This window comes from Acanthaster planci, linkage group LG17, assembly GCF_054643075.1.
Source record: "Acanthaster planci isolate LZ-2023a linkage group LG17, COTS_SCS, whole genome shotgun sequence".
Classification (NCBI taxonomy): Eukaryota; Metazoa; Echinodermata; class Asteroidea; order Valvatida; family Acanthasteridae; genus Acanthaster; species Acanthaster planci.
Genome location: NC_141793.1, coordinates 5,144,961 through 5,162,120, shown reverse-complemented (window position 1 = coordinate 5,162,120; position 17,160 = coordinate 5,144,961). Strand labels below are relative to the sequence as shown.

General features: G+C 43.4%; 1 protein-coding gene across 2 annotated transcripts; it reads right to left on the bottom strand.

Moving 5' to 3' along the window:
- Positions 1-445: 445 nt before the first annotated feature.
- On the bottom strand, positions 446-15,939 carry LOC110988761 (uncharacterized). Of its 2 annotated transcripts, none has more exons than XM_087148204.1 (7): positions 14,809-15,939; positions 8,154-8,275; positions 5,722-5,862; positions 4,419-4,605; positions 3,717-3,895; positions 2,720-2,974; positions 446-2,323 (listed from the first exon to the last, which is right to left on the bottom strand). In XM_087148204.1, the coding sequence occupies exons 1-7, from the start codon at positions 15,332-15,334 to the stop codon at positions 2,120-2,122; spliced, it is 1,614 nt and encodes a 537-aa protein (XP_087004330.1). In that variant the 5' UTR covers positions 15,335-15,939; the 3' UTR covers positions 446-2,119. The 2 variants fall into 2 exon arrangements, with proteins under 2 accessions (XP_087004330.1, XP_022108252.2); XM_022252560.2 differs by having other exon boundaries at positions 3,717-3,898; positions 14,809-15,882.
- Positions 15,940-17,160: the final 1,221 nt, after the last annotated feature.

The following is a 17,160-nucleotide window of genomic DNA, read 5'->3' as shown; positions in this document are numbered from 1 at the left end:
TGCTGAATCCCAACCAAAAAGGCGTTTCGAAAGCTGAAACATTTTTTTCTGTCAGCAAAATGTTCATTTCATTTCTTTTTCCATGAGTTCTATTTACATACCTACTTTTAAAATGGGAAAATCGGGGCTCATCTTCACACTGATAGGCCAAATGCCATCTTGGAAACCTCAAAGAGACTTTTAATCGAATGACAAAACACGAATCTCAGACCGAAATCCACAATTCAAATCAAAGTGAAGGGGGTTACGCGATAAACAGGGTTAATTTCGTGGAGCCGTCGATTAAAACGGACTCAAGCAGGAGAATACCGTGGCGTAGCACAGCATATTTCATTGGAACCACGCCGAAGTGGCACAGATCCACATTTTTTGCTGCTACACACAAGAATTCACAACGTTGGTGCCAAATGACTCATAGGCCTATACACCGTAAGGAACTCAATGGTATGGGTGTATAATTACTTTTTTAATTCAGCCTTACACCGTTTACATAGGTTGTACCGAAAGCACACGACAGTATATACAGTCATTAAAGGCACATTAACATAGAGATGACAAAGCATAATAGATAATCTTATTTGTATGTACAATGGATAATATGCTTCCTATATGTACAATGGGCAGTCAAGTGTGCGAGGGAGATAAAACATGCTTAAATACGTTTTTAAACTACCAGACATTATCTTGTCCAATGATGTTCCATCTCAAGAGAGATTATATTTGCGAATGAAGTCAGCTCACAAATCCAACCATAGGCCTATGCATATGACCAACAATACAAAACAAACCCCCCCAAAAATCAGGCAAATTTAATGACAACAGCAGACAAACAAAAGTGTCCCCATAACTGTACTGGAGAAATTATTAAGAAGGAGAGAACAACAAATTTGAAAAAAGACAGCGGTCTTCCTCAACATTTTTTCAAATGATAGGACTACAAGCAGTTTGTGCAACGTAAAAACTTAAAGTAGCCTCTCAACCTCGTTTTCCAGGCCAATGAACAACTTGTGCCAGCGATACGTTAACTGCATATGAGAAAAAAAAGAAAACAGGAGAAAGCTGCGTCGTTGCAAAGGAAATTTAACACACTGCATCTTCTTCTATGACGGACTTTAGAAACTTACATTGCGCTGTATGGATGTTTGTCCTGCAGAAATATGTTGTAAATCACCCGTTTACACGAGAGAAGTACATGTAATAAATAAGTTGAAACATATTATGCTAAAATGACAGTTGAAGTTCTTAACAACGATTTTTCTCCCGAAAAATAACTTGAGTAGGCACACTATCACCTTGCTTCGCTTGCAAGTACATGTACCTGTTTTGTACAATCTAACATACATGTTCCTGAAATAGAAGTTGATCTAGAGAGCAAAGATGCCACAATAGTTTCCCTATTTCCACATGACCAATTCCTTGACAATCAAGTGCTACGAGAATTAGCGCAGAAGTATCGTCGCATCAATCAAAACAGTTGATAATACTATTTCTTTATATACAATCATTTACAACTAGGTGGTTCTGTATGGAGAATATTCCAACGTCAAAAATAGGGAAGTAGGGCCAGTAAATATTATATAAGCTATGCAAACTCGTTACAAACGGATTTACCGTAATACAAGATGTTTACAACCACAATGTTAAACGCTGTGAATATTGAACAGATGATTTGTCACAACAGGTTTATGAATTTGTTGCCGACCACAGAAATTGACGTGATTCACAATGCAGTACACCCCATCAAATGTTGACTCCATTTTTAACTACAAGGTCGGCCGGTAGGCTATTGTGATATTATCTAAAAATTAGCGAAACTAACCTCTTAATGGTATAGCATTTGTGTCACTCATGCGGAAAACGGTAGTAAAGATTTGTATGACAGCCGATAATTGAGAAGGCAGCGAACTAAGAACCAGCCATGAAACGGTTCCATTTTGAATATATGTTCTCCTTCGAAGGCACAAGCACCGTACGTACCAGGCTTATCCTGTACCTGGAACTTAAACATAGTTCAACTTGAAAACTACACAGCTAATTGAAATATTTTCCATACCGAATGTTTTAAGTCCACCGTATCGACAAAATAACATACAAATTCAGGCTCTCTATGTCGGTCGTTTTACGACTTGGAGTTCCTTGACTCTTGAAACTTGAACAGCCACCAGGCCATGGGAAGATTTTGACATCCCATGAAGTTCGTCTTAATCTCGCGCGGAGTGAAGAACGGTAGCGTCTCGCAAGGTGCGCCAAAGATGGTGCTGTTCGCTGCATTGAAACCGCCCTCTGCCATGGCCGGTACAGACGACAAGGTGTCCATGTAGTCCTGGTTTGAATAAGAACGTGAAGGGTATGAGAAGTGGAAAACGAGTGCATATATTAAGTTTTCGGACAAAACTGCACCAGTCCGACCCCACACTGCAGTAAGATGATACTGTGCAGGATCAGATTAGCGTTCTCCCAAATGCTTCACGTATGAACGGTAAAATTACAATTACAAACAAACACATGTCTTTGGATATTGTGTCATAGTACAAGTCACTGTACTGTCCCTTGTTCATTCTGGATGTAGTATACCACAGACAAAGTACAATCTTGTACACTGGAGGACCGCATTCAGGAAAAGATCTCCGGAAGACAGACTTTATCTTTATTGGAGTGCTTTCCTTTCAGCAGTTATTAGAATGTCCTTCAAGGCAGTGCGAACTACAGTGTCACTTGCCTCGAATATCACATCCACGCACTGCGTGGTGTGGTTGGCCTGTATCCACTGCCACGTCAACTCATCGTTCCACGCGTACTCTGTGGATCCACTACTGGCGAACACCACCACGTTGCCGTGGCTTTCGGACGTAATGATCGACTCGGCCAATAAGCCGGAGTAGCTCTGGTCAGCAATGATATAAATTCGCTTGGCTCGGCAGTCCTCCAGGTCTTCCAGGAGTTCCATAGTTGAGTAAGTTTCTGCATCCGAGGCCTGAAAGTAGAAACTCCCAACGATAATCTGCCAGTTTGGCCAGGTTTTGCTCCATTGCAAATGAATTACAATGTAGAAAGGTAGTTTTCAGTCTAATTTTTGAAATATATTTACATGTATTTATAAGCGGAAGCAAATTTTAACGACACACTATTACATTATGAATTCTTTATGTGACGATAATGAACTTAGGGACGGAAGAGGGGAAAGTACCTATGGGGTATTAATTCACTGAGAAATCCAAGCAATCACAAAGTTGCAGCCTGTAAACAACATGGTAGCAATTGGGATGTTTGATTCAAAAAGGTATTTTGGTGCCTTTTTATTTTCATATCAATAAGAGTTTTCATAATTCTGAGCAAAACTGGGGTGCCATCTAAAGGAGAAAACCTCGAGGTTAGATTGATTTGTGCACACAAATCTGCGGGAATGTTTCATATTTCATGTTCTAATTTCCGTTTTGTTGACGATCCACTATCATATAGAAATGTTTTCAATGAGCGAATTTTAGGTCACAAAAACATATCAACAAAGCAACAACGCCCTCAGCTGTCTAGAAAAGTGTGGACAATTTTAAATGTTTCATTCTGTGGACAAAAAGTGTTTCAGTCATTGAACAAAAGTACAAAGATGCCCTGAAAGTATGTCTTCAGAAAAATTCATCGCATGGACCTTTTAAAACTTAGAAAATGCCCCCCTGTAACTACATGTAGTTCACTTTACAAGACCTCGGTCCACTCACCACTCCATTGTTGTCAGTATCCCACAGCAGACTGGTGCCGTCGTTTGTTGTGGGGCTGTTGAGGTAGATGACTAAGGTTTCCACACAGTTCGGTACCCTGCACAACGTGCTGATGTGGTTCCTAATCGCGTCCTTCTGAGTTGCAGGGTAGGAGTTGCGGTTGCTATGTTCGTCCTCTTCTACTAAAAATTGAAAAAAAAATAGTTTTACTCAAATTATGCCAATTTAATTATAAACATAAAAGAGTGCACAAATCATGCCTTTACGTCCTCGGGTCTGCATCCCCCCACCCCCCCCCCCCCACAAAAAAACCCTGAAAATAATTGTTTTACTGAAGACATGCTGGATTTGCAGGACATGCATGACACAAAATGAACACAGAAAACGGTAGGCCGCCCATGATGGGAATGAAATTACTTCACAGCTTTGCCTGAAACCAAACTTTAGCGGCGACAAAAACGCTTCCAGCATTTCAACTGGAATATCTAAAGCAAACAGGAGACTCATTTGGTACAAGTTAGAAATTGCAGGCTAAATGTACACAACTAAATAAAATTGACAACTGTGTATTACATGTATCCAAACTGCTCCTGGCCAGTCAATTCAGAGACATCACCGCCATCTGATAAAAAGCTACCAACGGTACAGGCATTTGAGGGGGTCTGCAGGTCATCCTGCACTTCAGTATGCTAACGAACTTACGGAGGATATCGCCACTATCAGCAAAAAATGTCTTGATGTTCGGCCTTTTGAACCCATGCTCTCGAAGCATGGAGTACATGCCCCGGATGTTCTGAGCGTGTCGCTGTTGGCTTATCTGCCTATTCCAGCCTCCCGATATCAGCACGGCCTGGTCGCATATCTCGTAGTACTTGCACCTCGAGTTTACCTACAGAAGGAATTTGGAATAAAAGGTCGGGGATGGTGCAGCTCTCAATTGAAATCAAACGCAATCATCTGGCAAGAAAAACTGATTGTTTTATTAAAACCTGTTTTTTTTTATCCGCGAAAGAAATCAAAACGCTTCATCCCAGACTACAAACTGCAAATTTACATAGCACCGTGATCGTTTTCATAAGATCACTTTGTCGTTAATTACGTGCAAAATCATTTACTCCAATCAGGACGTTGTTTCTTACTCTGAAACACGGACGTGTATAATAAACTCTGGACTTGCAATGCCCCTAATCAGCTTATAGAGTCATTGAATCCGTTTGCGGCCATTTTACCGAGCTGAATACAAAGCTTTCCTGGCAATGTCTGTTCTTCCTTACGTCAATAGAAGGGAGCCAACACACGCTTTTGTATTCGGCTCGGTAAAATGGCCACTGGTTGGCTTCTTTTTCATACAAAGGCGTTGCAAGTCCAGGTTTTTTATATACGTCCGTCCTCTGAAACCGATGTTATTTGTATCCATTTCTCTGACCAACAAAACCCTTAGATGTCCATTGATTTCAAACATATGTAAATATGTAATATATAATGTAATACAAAAACAGTTCGTGCAACATGACAAAGAATAGCCTGTTCGATTCACGTGTATGGTTTTTATCCATTTATTTATTTCTGTTTAGCTAACAGTTCAAATTATGGGATGATCATGTGTGACAATGAAATTTTCAGTTTTGGTTTAAGAGGTGCCAGGAAAAGCTCGAATAAATATACCAGGGAAAAAGCACGGAATCAGGTAGGGTGTCGACCTTGCTAGGATACGAGCCGAGATCGCGCGGAGGTGGAAAGGTGGGAAATCTAAGCACGGCCAATTTAAGGTTACTCCCCAGTGGAAGCGTTTGTTGGATATTATATAGGGTACATGTACCAGTGTTCCCACGTATCGAAACACTTGTACGTAAACGCTCAGATTGGTCGCGATCCTGTTCAGTGGTTCAAAAGAGCGAGCTCTGTACTTCCAAGCACGTGTAGTGGCCGCTTTAACGCAGAAGAATTAGTCATCCAGTGATGCACAAACATTAATTCTGTAGAGAGAGTGCGTTGGTATACTTACATGCTGCACTGGTATTTCGCATCTGTACGTGTTGTGGGACAACTCGCATCGGTTTGTGTAGTTCCCAACATCTGTGCGGTACTGGGGACACGACCCAAACGATCCAGTGTTGGAAAAACACCGAAGCTGCTGTTCTTTCTTCTGCAGTAGAGACACAACAAAGGGAAAAGTCTGTGAAGTTGGAGTAGTTCTGACTTTAATTTGTCGGATATCAGTGGACGTCTCTTACTTTACAGCCTCAGTCAAGATATTTTGTTCACATGTCGCGACGAGAAGAAAAATCAAATCTTCATCTTCATGCATGAGGATGAAGATCTAATCATGGTTGTTACTTGTTTGTTCGTTTTTCACGTGTATATTTCTGAACATGTTGAAGATTCTCAGCGCAGTAACTTCTTTTGACTGTTAAAGAGCAAGGGTCTGAGTGCTTATATACATGTACGTAGCTCTGAAAGAGGACTGAAAATTACGAGGCAAGTATTTTGCAGCCAGACAAACTCCTTTACATTGCACTGTGCTCGAGTTCGACTCAATCTGTCCTCAACAGTATCCAGAGTTATCATGATTACGAGATTCACTCCCAATTCTAGCTAGATTCGCTCGGCACTACGTGATCCTCGGTTGCACATCTAGCGCCCCGGGGGACCTGGGATGAAATAAGACTTGCATGAATCATACGAAAGCAACCGTGCTGTGAGGGGACAGCAGATCGCCATCCATGGGGTTAAAATTACACTCGCGATATGGTTCCCTGTGTAGTAATTTTGCTCGTTCGGTTGATGAACTCGATCGTGTTAATAATAAATGCAACCGGTCTCTTTGAAGACCTCGTAAAATTGCCGGGCCGGTGAGATTTCAAAGGTGATTGCCTTCCGTCCAGTATAAAATACAGCTCCAAGAGTCTTGTTTTCACCTCTCTATATCTCTACATTTCAGGGCCCCGGGCTAACCTGACATTTTAGTGACTCGAACACTTTATCATTATATTTTTATCTGCCTGATTTGTATATACGCCGAGATTGCGATGCATATGCCCAAATCCAGCATCAGTAACGAAGCACATTACAGCTGTTATTGATGGCTAAATTGGTTTGAGGTATTTGAAGCAATGTCGCTACCTTTGAGCTGGCCGTGGTTCGGTTTATTTGGTCATTTTACGACGAAAGTTTCATTCTCAGAAAACACGATCATAAAACGCACTCAAGTGACTTTCGTACGATAATTAACACGATACAACGCAATGAGCCCTAATCTTTTTCCTTGTAAAGTAATAATTTGTCCTTTGACAGATTGGTGTCGACAAACCAATGCACTTCATGACAGAGTTGAATATAGTGAGGACTCTTACATGTTTACTTTCGAATAGGAATAACCGACGCCTTCGGGATGGAGAGAAAATATTCAAATTACTGAATGTGATCGCAAAAATGGAGTTTCCTTTTAATGCATTGAAAAAAAAATGAGTCTTAAGCCCTTCTCACACTACAAACTGCTAAGTGAAAAATCGATTTCCAAGGTTACTGTTAACCCGGAGTAGCATGTCACACTTACCCCGTAAACCCAGAGATTCTGCTAACGAACTACGGGGGTAAAGTTGTACGGACAATTTCGCATGACGACCTGGAACTATCTTGTAAGGTCAGAGGTGAAGCAACAATGGCGCGAGATGCAGGGTCACGGCGCGCGTATGCGCCAAAGCGAATGTTACACTTGAACGGTGCCCCCTTTCTACAGCATCTATTTGTGCGTGCGGTAGGTGCCTCTGATTTCGGCGAGATGAGGGAACCTGCTACTATCACACAACATTTTGCGTGCGTTGGTCAAACGAAAACCAGTGTGCGGCAATGAATTATGGTTGGAGGTCGCGATCTGGGTTATATTGTATCATTACTATTCAGGACGCTCCCCGAATTCCCTGGGTTAGATTTTTGTAGTGTGAAAGGGTTGACAGTTGCCCAGATAATCCGGGGAATGTCTCAACTTGAAGGTCGCAGTCAACCCCGAGATTGGTAAGTTTACCTTGCTTTTGAGCATGGTTAGAAATTTCCCAGATTAAGGCACTTAACCTAGGGAGGAAAAAGTGTAATATGGACACAACGCTTAATCCGGGGAATCTCGAGGGTATTTTTTTTGGGGGGGGGTTAACTCCGAGAGGTTAACTCGTGTGAAAAGTGCCTAAGGTGGGCTTTGGTCTGCCCTAATTTTATCTCACGGCTTTCGCATCATACTGCCCTCTACCAATTACAGGAAGCACGCCCTCATTCCCACAGATGACCTTAACCTGGTGCCGTTTTAATAAGAACTACACGCCACAAACACTGAGTGATGCGGATCTTAAAACAAATTACACCTTTAAGGTGTCGTTCACTTTAAAGGAAATTTGAAAACAAAAATTGGCAAGGAAGACAGCTTTACATAATACATGTACTTACGCTGTCACCTTCCAGATGCACTAACGGGAGGAAGTTGACCTCGCAGCGCCTTCTTCCGCTCTTTCGATGTAGCTTGTTGCGACAACGGCGCTTTTCCAGGATATGGATGCATTCCCCATCACCTGTATTCAAATATACATGTATGAAGCAAGGGGTAATCAGATCTGTGTGAACGAAGCCTGCGTTATGCCAAAATACCAGTGACTGTTCACGAGAAAACACCTGTCCAAACGTTTAATGCGACGAGAGCTGTTGTGTATACCGTCGCTCGGCGAGATACGACAGTATTTTGCATATTCTTACCGGGGTAACATTGTTCAGCAATAGCTGGCTTGCAAAAAGGCGCTGTTATCGAAAAAATATGCACATCCATTATTACTAAAACAAGAAAAACATTCAACATTATAAAAAGGAATATTCACTGATAAAAACATCCAGTAGTTTATTCCTTTTGACTACTGATTATAATCTATTTAAACAAACGTTTTGAGTTGTTTTTAAGGTGGAGAAACTGGTGATATTTTTTTATAGAAATCGAGTAGGTTGTTCCACAGTTTGGGTCCTTCAAAGTTCAGTGAACGTATGTATCTGCACACATGCCGTAAATAAAACAGTTGATGGTTCAAATTAAAGAGAACTTGTCCTGAGGGTTGTCCATTAAACGTTAAGAAAAGTTAAGAACACTCCGCAGGCAGTTCATGAAGCTGTTGTGAAAAGGACCGACGTGGCCTATGTCTTGATTCCAGACGTTTACAAAAAAGTGGGGGGTGGAGGAGCGCAGAAAGGTGGGGGAAGAGTTAAGTGTAGGAACTAGTAGGCCTACAGGACAAAAAGACTTGGTAAAAAAGCGGGGAGGCGGTTGACAGTACTAGTGTGATTATTGGAAGATTACCCGCAGCCTGTTGCGCCGAAAAGTCTCGTTGTTTATGCTCTACTAGCATATCGAGAGCTACTACTAAAGCTCTGCATACGCTAACTACATGCATGCTGTAATGCTTGCACATGCGGAGGTATACATGTACTGCACTCCAAATTTACTCTTTCTGTTCTGCTTCACATTACTTGCATTCCAGCTTTTGTTGTCTCTCCTACCGGCTACCACGAAACTGTGGAACTATCCCCTCTCCCAACCGGGGGGTGTTTACGATGTTTCCCCCGAAAATCGGACTGATACTCTTGGTTGGAATATCACTTACAGCCGCCACGTGGGGGTGCATATTGACACCCGTCGGGGAAGGAAAAACAATAGGAGCGAATCTCATTCACCTATAAAACCTGGCAAACAAATATCCGAACCTACCGTAGAAAGGGGCTTGTTGACTAACGACAGCACCCCCACTTTTGTTTGATGTCAAAATACAACCACGAGCGGCGGTTCGCGGCACCCTTTGATCTGGTCGCGAAGGGGGGGCCGTAAAACGCAGGGATAACTCGGTATATCGGCCGGTGTGTTTTGCTGCCAGGTGTGAATTAAGGCTTCCTTGGAATTACCCTCGACCATTTGGGATTTGGGCGGTTGACGAGAGGTGGGGGCGATATCGGAGAACTCCATCTCCCCTCCCGTGAGGTGGATTTCGCTGTCGGGATTAAAGAAACGACCCGGGCCAAGGTACAATAGAGAGCAACTAGACCGAAACGCTGCCTAAAGTAAAGACGAGTTCTCCAGGCATGAGACCCTCACGATACCATTGGTAACCCTGGCTGGAAAACGGCAGCAATAATAGGACACCGCAGGGTACATAGGTTCATTTCTCTTCCCTCTAAAAGTGTGTAAAAGCCTCACTCTTCAGCCCCACAATATATTAAGATTGCATTAGAAGTCCCCAGTTTTTACTGCTATACAGATTAAACTGGCATGGATCCGCTCTTGCTATGCACCCTACTCAAACCCACATTAGAAGGCTGGACTGAGAACAGTCAAGCGCAAGGCAGACTCGATACAAAATATAACCAGCGACTTCCATTAAGTGACGTATCAATACGGGCGTTGCACAACAATGCGCCTCCAAGAGTTTGTAACGCGTTGACCACTCACACTGCGCGAAATCCGCCGACCCAATGCACGTTTGGAAAAATTCGACTAACAGACCGTATTCGCGGCGTACCCCAATTTCAGTCATATTCCCCAAAGTAGTGTATTTATTGGAAAATATTAAATTCAAAGATACAAACTATTTTCTACGATTTTATTACAACCCTTAAAATCACCTGGTATCATCCCAATATTGGTTTAAAATGTATACAGTGCGTACAAGAACACGACTGAAATTGGGGACGCCGCGAATACGGTCTATTTCGCGGCTTGTAATTGGTCAACGAAATCTTGGAGGCGCACTATCGTGAATCGCCCGTATTGCAATGCTGGTAAAACTGAAACTACAAGAACTAACAAAACATAAAAAGTCCCACAAGCAAGCAATGAATCCCTTCCTCCCCTCCCAAAAATATAAATAAAACACGAATAAATCACTGGACGCTGAGGCAAAATCAAGATAGACAGTGCATCGCTGAACAATACTTCTCGACCTAGGGAGGAAATTAGATACAAGCGAACGCAAAATACAAAGGTAAGGCCACAAAAGTCCCCAGTTTGTGGTCAGGAGCTGACTCCAAACGTGGTGCGGCGACGCCGCTTTTTTCGCTCACTTTTTTTCTTGCAATGATGTAAGTATAACGCGCGATGTGCATCGCGACTGCATACCCCCACAACGTCGGCTGCTACCAACACTAGAATGGACTGGCCCCCGCACTTTTACTGTTTAAAAGCATTGTACATGGCACAGGACAAGAGAACACCTCGTTTGTCTGGTTCCCAGTGTAAATGTATAATACAGAAATGACGTCACCTGAAAAAGAGTGCCCGACTGAATGTATGGGGAACTAGAGGGACTCCTTTACTGTACATATTACTCAACCGTACCCCATCAAAACACGTTAAAACAAGTTACAGGAGCAGGATTCCAGTCCATTAAGCAAGTTTGGCAGCTTTTGGACATCGTTTTATAACAAATAGAAACATTCATTATTTTGCTGACGTGCAGGTATACGGCGATACACGCACTGACCAGAAACCAGAGACTTTTGGGGAGGCCTAATGGTTGATACAAAGTGATTTTACTCAGGGCTATCCTGAAATAAATCCTTTAAAAACAACTTAAAAGAGTAAGAACATAACCGAAAGAAATCTTGCACTCTGTTATGTAATCAAGTTGTTAGACTATACGATATCACAGCGTTTAATACCCGTATTATGTATTCGCATCAAAACAGACATTCCTTCCAACACCACTTGAAAAAGGAAAACTGTGAAATATCTGCAAAATACTTAAGGATTTAAATTCACAAAAAAAAAATATCATGTATGGGCCTTTTTCAGATGCTACGTTCCCAACAAAATACAACTGGTGACATGCAACCGTATTCCACGCAAGGACAATTATTTCTCACATCGCACGGGCAAGTGACACTTTCAGTTACGATCGAAACCCCCTTTACTGAAGGTGTCGCAGTTACTACTGTCTCGAGTCTAAGGCTCCAACAGGCAGTTTCGGTATGCTTTGACTGCCATACCTGCGATCCACTGAGAGACTCAACGTGTCCCCAGGTGACCTGCTGCATGCAATTCAGCCTATGTGCATGAACATGTACAGTACATGTACCTTTCTCGCGGCCTAGTCAGCAAGCGACTGACAGAACCATGAAGCTCCGCCGCCTCGGGTCTCTCCACTAGCGCAACGGGGCGTCACGTAACCGCACACTTGTGGTTCTCCGACCCCTGGCTTCCGTTCCGTGAACCCCCCGGCAGGGTCAGCCAGGGCCGCTCCGGCTTGGTGTCGCCCAGCGATGACGGACAGACAATGTCACGACTGAGCTCTATTTGTTTGTCTTTTTATGGGCAGCAAAAAAGTAATACCTGCTCCAAAAGGTGCTTTGGCTCCTACTTGGGTTTAATGTACTTACAGTCTCTTACTCTGAACTTTAGACGAATAGGTTTCCCTAGAAATTCCCCGTATCAAATTCCTGTAACGTTATTTGCTGCAAAACTACTTGTACAGAACCATATTTGTCTAAGTCCATCCGTGTAAATCTCTTATTCCCACGTAGAAATCACGTTCTCCCTGCATGCAGTAGAACATAAAGACTTCTGAATAAAGCAGTAACCGAAATGAAAGGACTTGCGTTTTTATACTCGTACAGTGTTATGCAAGTATAATGTGTACAAGAATCAAGGAAGACCTGCGTGACGTACTGGGCGTTAGAAGAACTATTTCATATGAAAATATTGATTAAGTTTGAACTCAATCAGATGTATGGTTTGTTGTCACGGTCATTTGAAGTTCAAGGCTACATGTGTCCCGCGCACTGAGCAACGCGCAAAGTTGAAAAGGTATTTTTGTGGGTGACCTGTCTCGGGGAAAATGCTCGCTGCGCAAGAACAGTAGTTTCGATTTTCGCAAAGATTGGTGTCAATACCTGCAAAGAGTTACTCTAAACTCTTAAAGGCTCAACTCCTGAAATAATACAATGCAGCGACATCTGGGAAAAATGTGGGGGAGGGGGCAGATTCCGCCCCCGGCTCTTTTAGGGTAAGAGAACACAGCCGAATACTTCTCATAATTCAAATACAAGTGTTTCCCACCTGCAATCACAGTAACAACGAACAGCCTCCAAGTGGAATCCAGCGTTACAGTATGAAAGAAGGCGTGAGAAAAAGTCATAGCAGGACATCCGGACATCATCACTTGATCTGAGCATAGTCCTCTGGGAATCGATCATTGCAAATCGAAAAAAATAGAATCGAAAACCGACCAAAAGACTCATCTGACATATCTACCACCCCCTCAAAAAACCAAGGTTCTCCCTTCGGCTTACGCCCTGTGACATTACCACTACGTGTGCGTGAACAACAAAAAAGATAACGGTAGCACCCATTAAATATTTGAACCACATTCTGCTTCAACTCGGCTGGCATTTTAAAGTTCCAGTTGGTATTTGCCTGGCAAAGTTGTCGCTTAGTATGCACAAGATGAAAATTTTGAACCTGTAGGGAAATTGCTTTATACTATTGGCTGTCAGTGTGCCAAGACTGTAGCTCCAGGATGAGCCAGTAGCATTGCATACACCCAGCAAGTCGTCGTCTGGGTTCCCTGCTCCGTCTGGGCGCTGTTTGGCTCAAGCCTGGCGTAACGCCACCACTGTTCACTCCCTTTACTGGACTTTTTAACTCCATCAATGGAACCACTTAGCCGAGATTGCCCGACAATCCCTCCTGCTTGTCACACCGGAAAATGATCAAACGTGGCCACCGCCATTGATAACCATGCAACCAAAATGACAACACTCACAATCGCCCCAGTCAAGGCGGTCACTAATGCGGAAATCTGGACGGGCCCCAAGAAAAGGTTGAAAACATGCCGCTCTGAATGGCGCTATACGCAACCGGGACAATAGGTTGAATTACTACACAGGTGCCGACAGGAACAGACTGTGTTCAACCATTCAACACAGTAAGTGTAGCATTTACTGGAAGTGAAACAACTTTCATACGCCCAGCAATTGCAAGGCCACCCCAGACAGAAAAAGATGTTCTACAGTTGCATCCAGTGGGTACGGCTACAATGTGAATGTACACGGGTAAATTTTGACACTACGTATAAAAACGGCTGTTTGATGTTCATCATTGTTCATATCCTTGTAAAGACATGCAGAACACTGCTGAGAGAATACATGTACATTCGCACAGTTTCAGTTCTACTCAATCATTTACGCTCAAGGTCTGTCTTATTTGTAAATGGTGACTTAGACCAAGGGCAACTTAAGCAAGGGGCGGCCAACCTATACTACAGATAGTCACACCCAAGACACGAGGGGGGTCCTCATCGCATGCGAGTATAACACGTACAGTGAACATCTTTGAACTCCAAAACCCTGTCTTAGTGGGTGAATTGATGTTCTTTAATCTCTCGGGCCTTGACCTTGCACATGGGAAAATTCCAACAATGTGCATGGGAAGTCCACTTCAAACGCATCGTCACGTTATACTCGAGATAAGAGACCTTCCCTGGAATGTGAACAACGGGTGGTTCGCAGAAATCCAATGACGTAATAAGCTCTCTCTCAAGTCTGCACAAAAAGCACTGTACATACCTGTCAAAATAATATTGACGACGTCCCAGCCAACACCTTCCCTTTCTCCAACTGTGTGTCACATCACCTTCCATTGACAACCCAAGAATGAGGACCATCTAAATCTCCCTTGCGTGCTAAACCGAAGTAAATAATCCCTAGGTAAACCATGCCCATTCCATCACGGCTGAAGGCGGTCTAAATTTAGTTCCATGGATCATCTGTCCCGCCGGGGCTATCCAATGTCAAAGCACCCTGACACGTCACTAAAACGTAACTATCAACCTCAGTTCTGCATTATACCTGTGGGAAAATTGCTACGTAAACAGCAGTGGAATGACAGCTTAGAAAAGCCATAGAAACCCTCAGGAAATGCAATTTAAATAATATTCACCAATTCGTAACATACAATTTGTGGTCAGGTCTCACCCAAAAGCTCAGTGTACAAACTGCACTGACGGATGTATGAAACTGACGTCTTGTATTCGAAACGAGTTTGAATTTCAGACCAAATACGAGTCCTACTCACCTATGTACCATCCAAGGCGATTCCTGCAGTCCTCCCAATCCGAATCTAAGTCCAGCGAGAACACCAAGACGAGATGTCCGAAGGAGGCCGCAGGGTAGGGGTCGATCACGAGCACCGCATCGTGGCTTCGTCCCCGGCTCAGTCCGCCGTCAGGCAGCACGGCGATCATCCTCTGCCGGCTACGGGGCCCGGCCAGGTAGACGCTCATCTGCTTCGTGTCCATCGTCTGAAGCCGCTGGCACTCCGTCTGCGACGTGAACGTGACGGCCGCGCAGTCCAGACTCCGGAGGAAGTCGCTGGCGGCACGAGCCCAGTGGGACAGACGCGGGTCCGGGAGTACTGGGGAAGCGGACGATAATGAAGTTGTCATCCGTATCGTTGTGGCTGCCGCCGACTCCGACGAAGACAGTCGGAAAGAGTTATCGACTAATGCTTGGCCCTGTTTCATTAGTACTAATCCCATTAAAATTGATGACAGGAAAGAACATCTGAGAAACTCCATAGCTGCTTCCTCACTTCTCCACATTGGATAAAATTAGTTACCAGCTCGAGTTTGTTTTGACTAGAAATCACAGCGCATTCTGCCACTCACACACAAAATTGAACTTTGACTCGTTCCGTAGTGATAAGAAAGCTTCGGAGAGTAGGGCTGCGAAGAAAGTTCTCGTATAGTTTGTGCGATGTTCAATGCTGTGAGGACGATTTTTACGAGTATTTTAAGTATATCCAACACGACTGTGAAAGCTTGCCCTCTCCAGTGAAAACTTCAACATCTAATGTCAAACATTGCTCTTTGCCTTCCGACTGAGCTCTTTAAAAACACGTCCAGTGAGTCTACGAGGAATTAGTATCTGAGAGCATGTAATGCGCGACACAGCAAGGTAAAATAATAAATGACAAAATTAATGAGTTCAACTGTCGGTGGGTTGGATAAAGGCACCAAAGGCCCGTCGGCACATCAAAGGAATTGCCCAAAGTCCGGGAAAACAAACAAAGTGAGCGCCCATTTGAAATTCGCCGTTCGGGCCGTTTTCAAAGCGCTCACCGACAATCCGGGGTTTTCTCCAGCTCATGCGCAATGAGGCGATAATAACCCAGGCGTCTTGGCCAATCAACAGACTTCTATGACAATCACTGTCGCGCAAAGGACCAATCAAGAGCTCGATCCACAGGCCCGTCGCCAGGCATGCGCCTTTATTTATTCAGTTTTAATGGACATGATGAAGTGGATTGGCCTTTGGTGCCCAACTCTTTTTTACTGAAGAGCCGTGAATCTCAGTTTAAATCTGTTTCTGTGCGAGGTTTATATTTTCCGTTCGTGCTGGCTCAGGCTTTCCATCGGAATTCGTGGGCATATCTATATAGGAATGTGTGGGCGAAAGATGGGCGGTGAAATGCCCTTGCCTGCCGTTTGGAGCAAGCCCCAAACACTGTTAGATCATTATTAAGGGTATTTTCTGAGGCAAAATTGAACTGGGTAAACATGTTCGCTTTTATAGCCGGAGTAACCTTTATATTCACCATAAATCACATCCACCTCTGTACAGTACCAAATGCTAGGCATCACTTCGATGTGCAATATTACACGTTTTTTAATTTCTTGGAACTTTCAATTTATCGGGTTTTGTAGGGTTACCTGACTTAACGGACAAAATATTACTCAGAAAAATGTCACGACCAAACGTAAAATTCTTGTTCGCGTGCATTTGCAACAGCTCATTTTCACAGCCCCACTCTGGTAAGCAGCAATGAAGTGACTCAAAGGCAGAGTTGTAGTGACTCAAATTGAGTCCAAATTGGGTCACAATCAGTGGCGACAGTGAACGTGAGCAGAACGACTCGACGTCTGTCACGCACACAATTCAGTGTCTAATTTACAACACTGCTGTACGTATAGGAATAAATGTAAACCCTTTAAAGAGGTTGAAGTGTATTTTACCTCGCACATGTACAAACCAAGATGAAATTCGAAACAAACAGTCTAACAACCGATAAGTCCCAAACCTTCCTCCGCCCTCATGTACTAATATAAGTGACTCGAACTGACTCGAGTAAACTGCTACCCGCCTCGAGCGCACACTGCGATTCGACTCGATAATCTTCATCCGCTGACTCGACTCCAGGTACTTCCCAAATTAACTCCACTTAATTCGACTCGAATTCAATGACTTGCTACAACACTGCCCAAAGTATATTTTGAAAGATGATTCCTTGGCCTAGTCGTGCACTCCATGAAATGTCTGCGCCTAACCAGCGGTATAAGCATTGCATCAAAGACAATTCCTTTTATGTTTGCTACAGGAACTTCAAAGCTGTCTCTGTGAGCCCCTTTAAACATTCTTTCGGTATAAG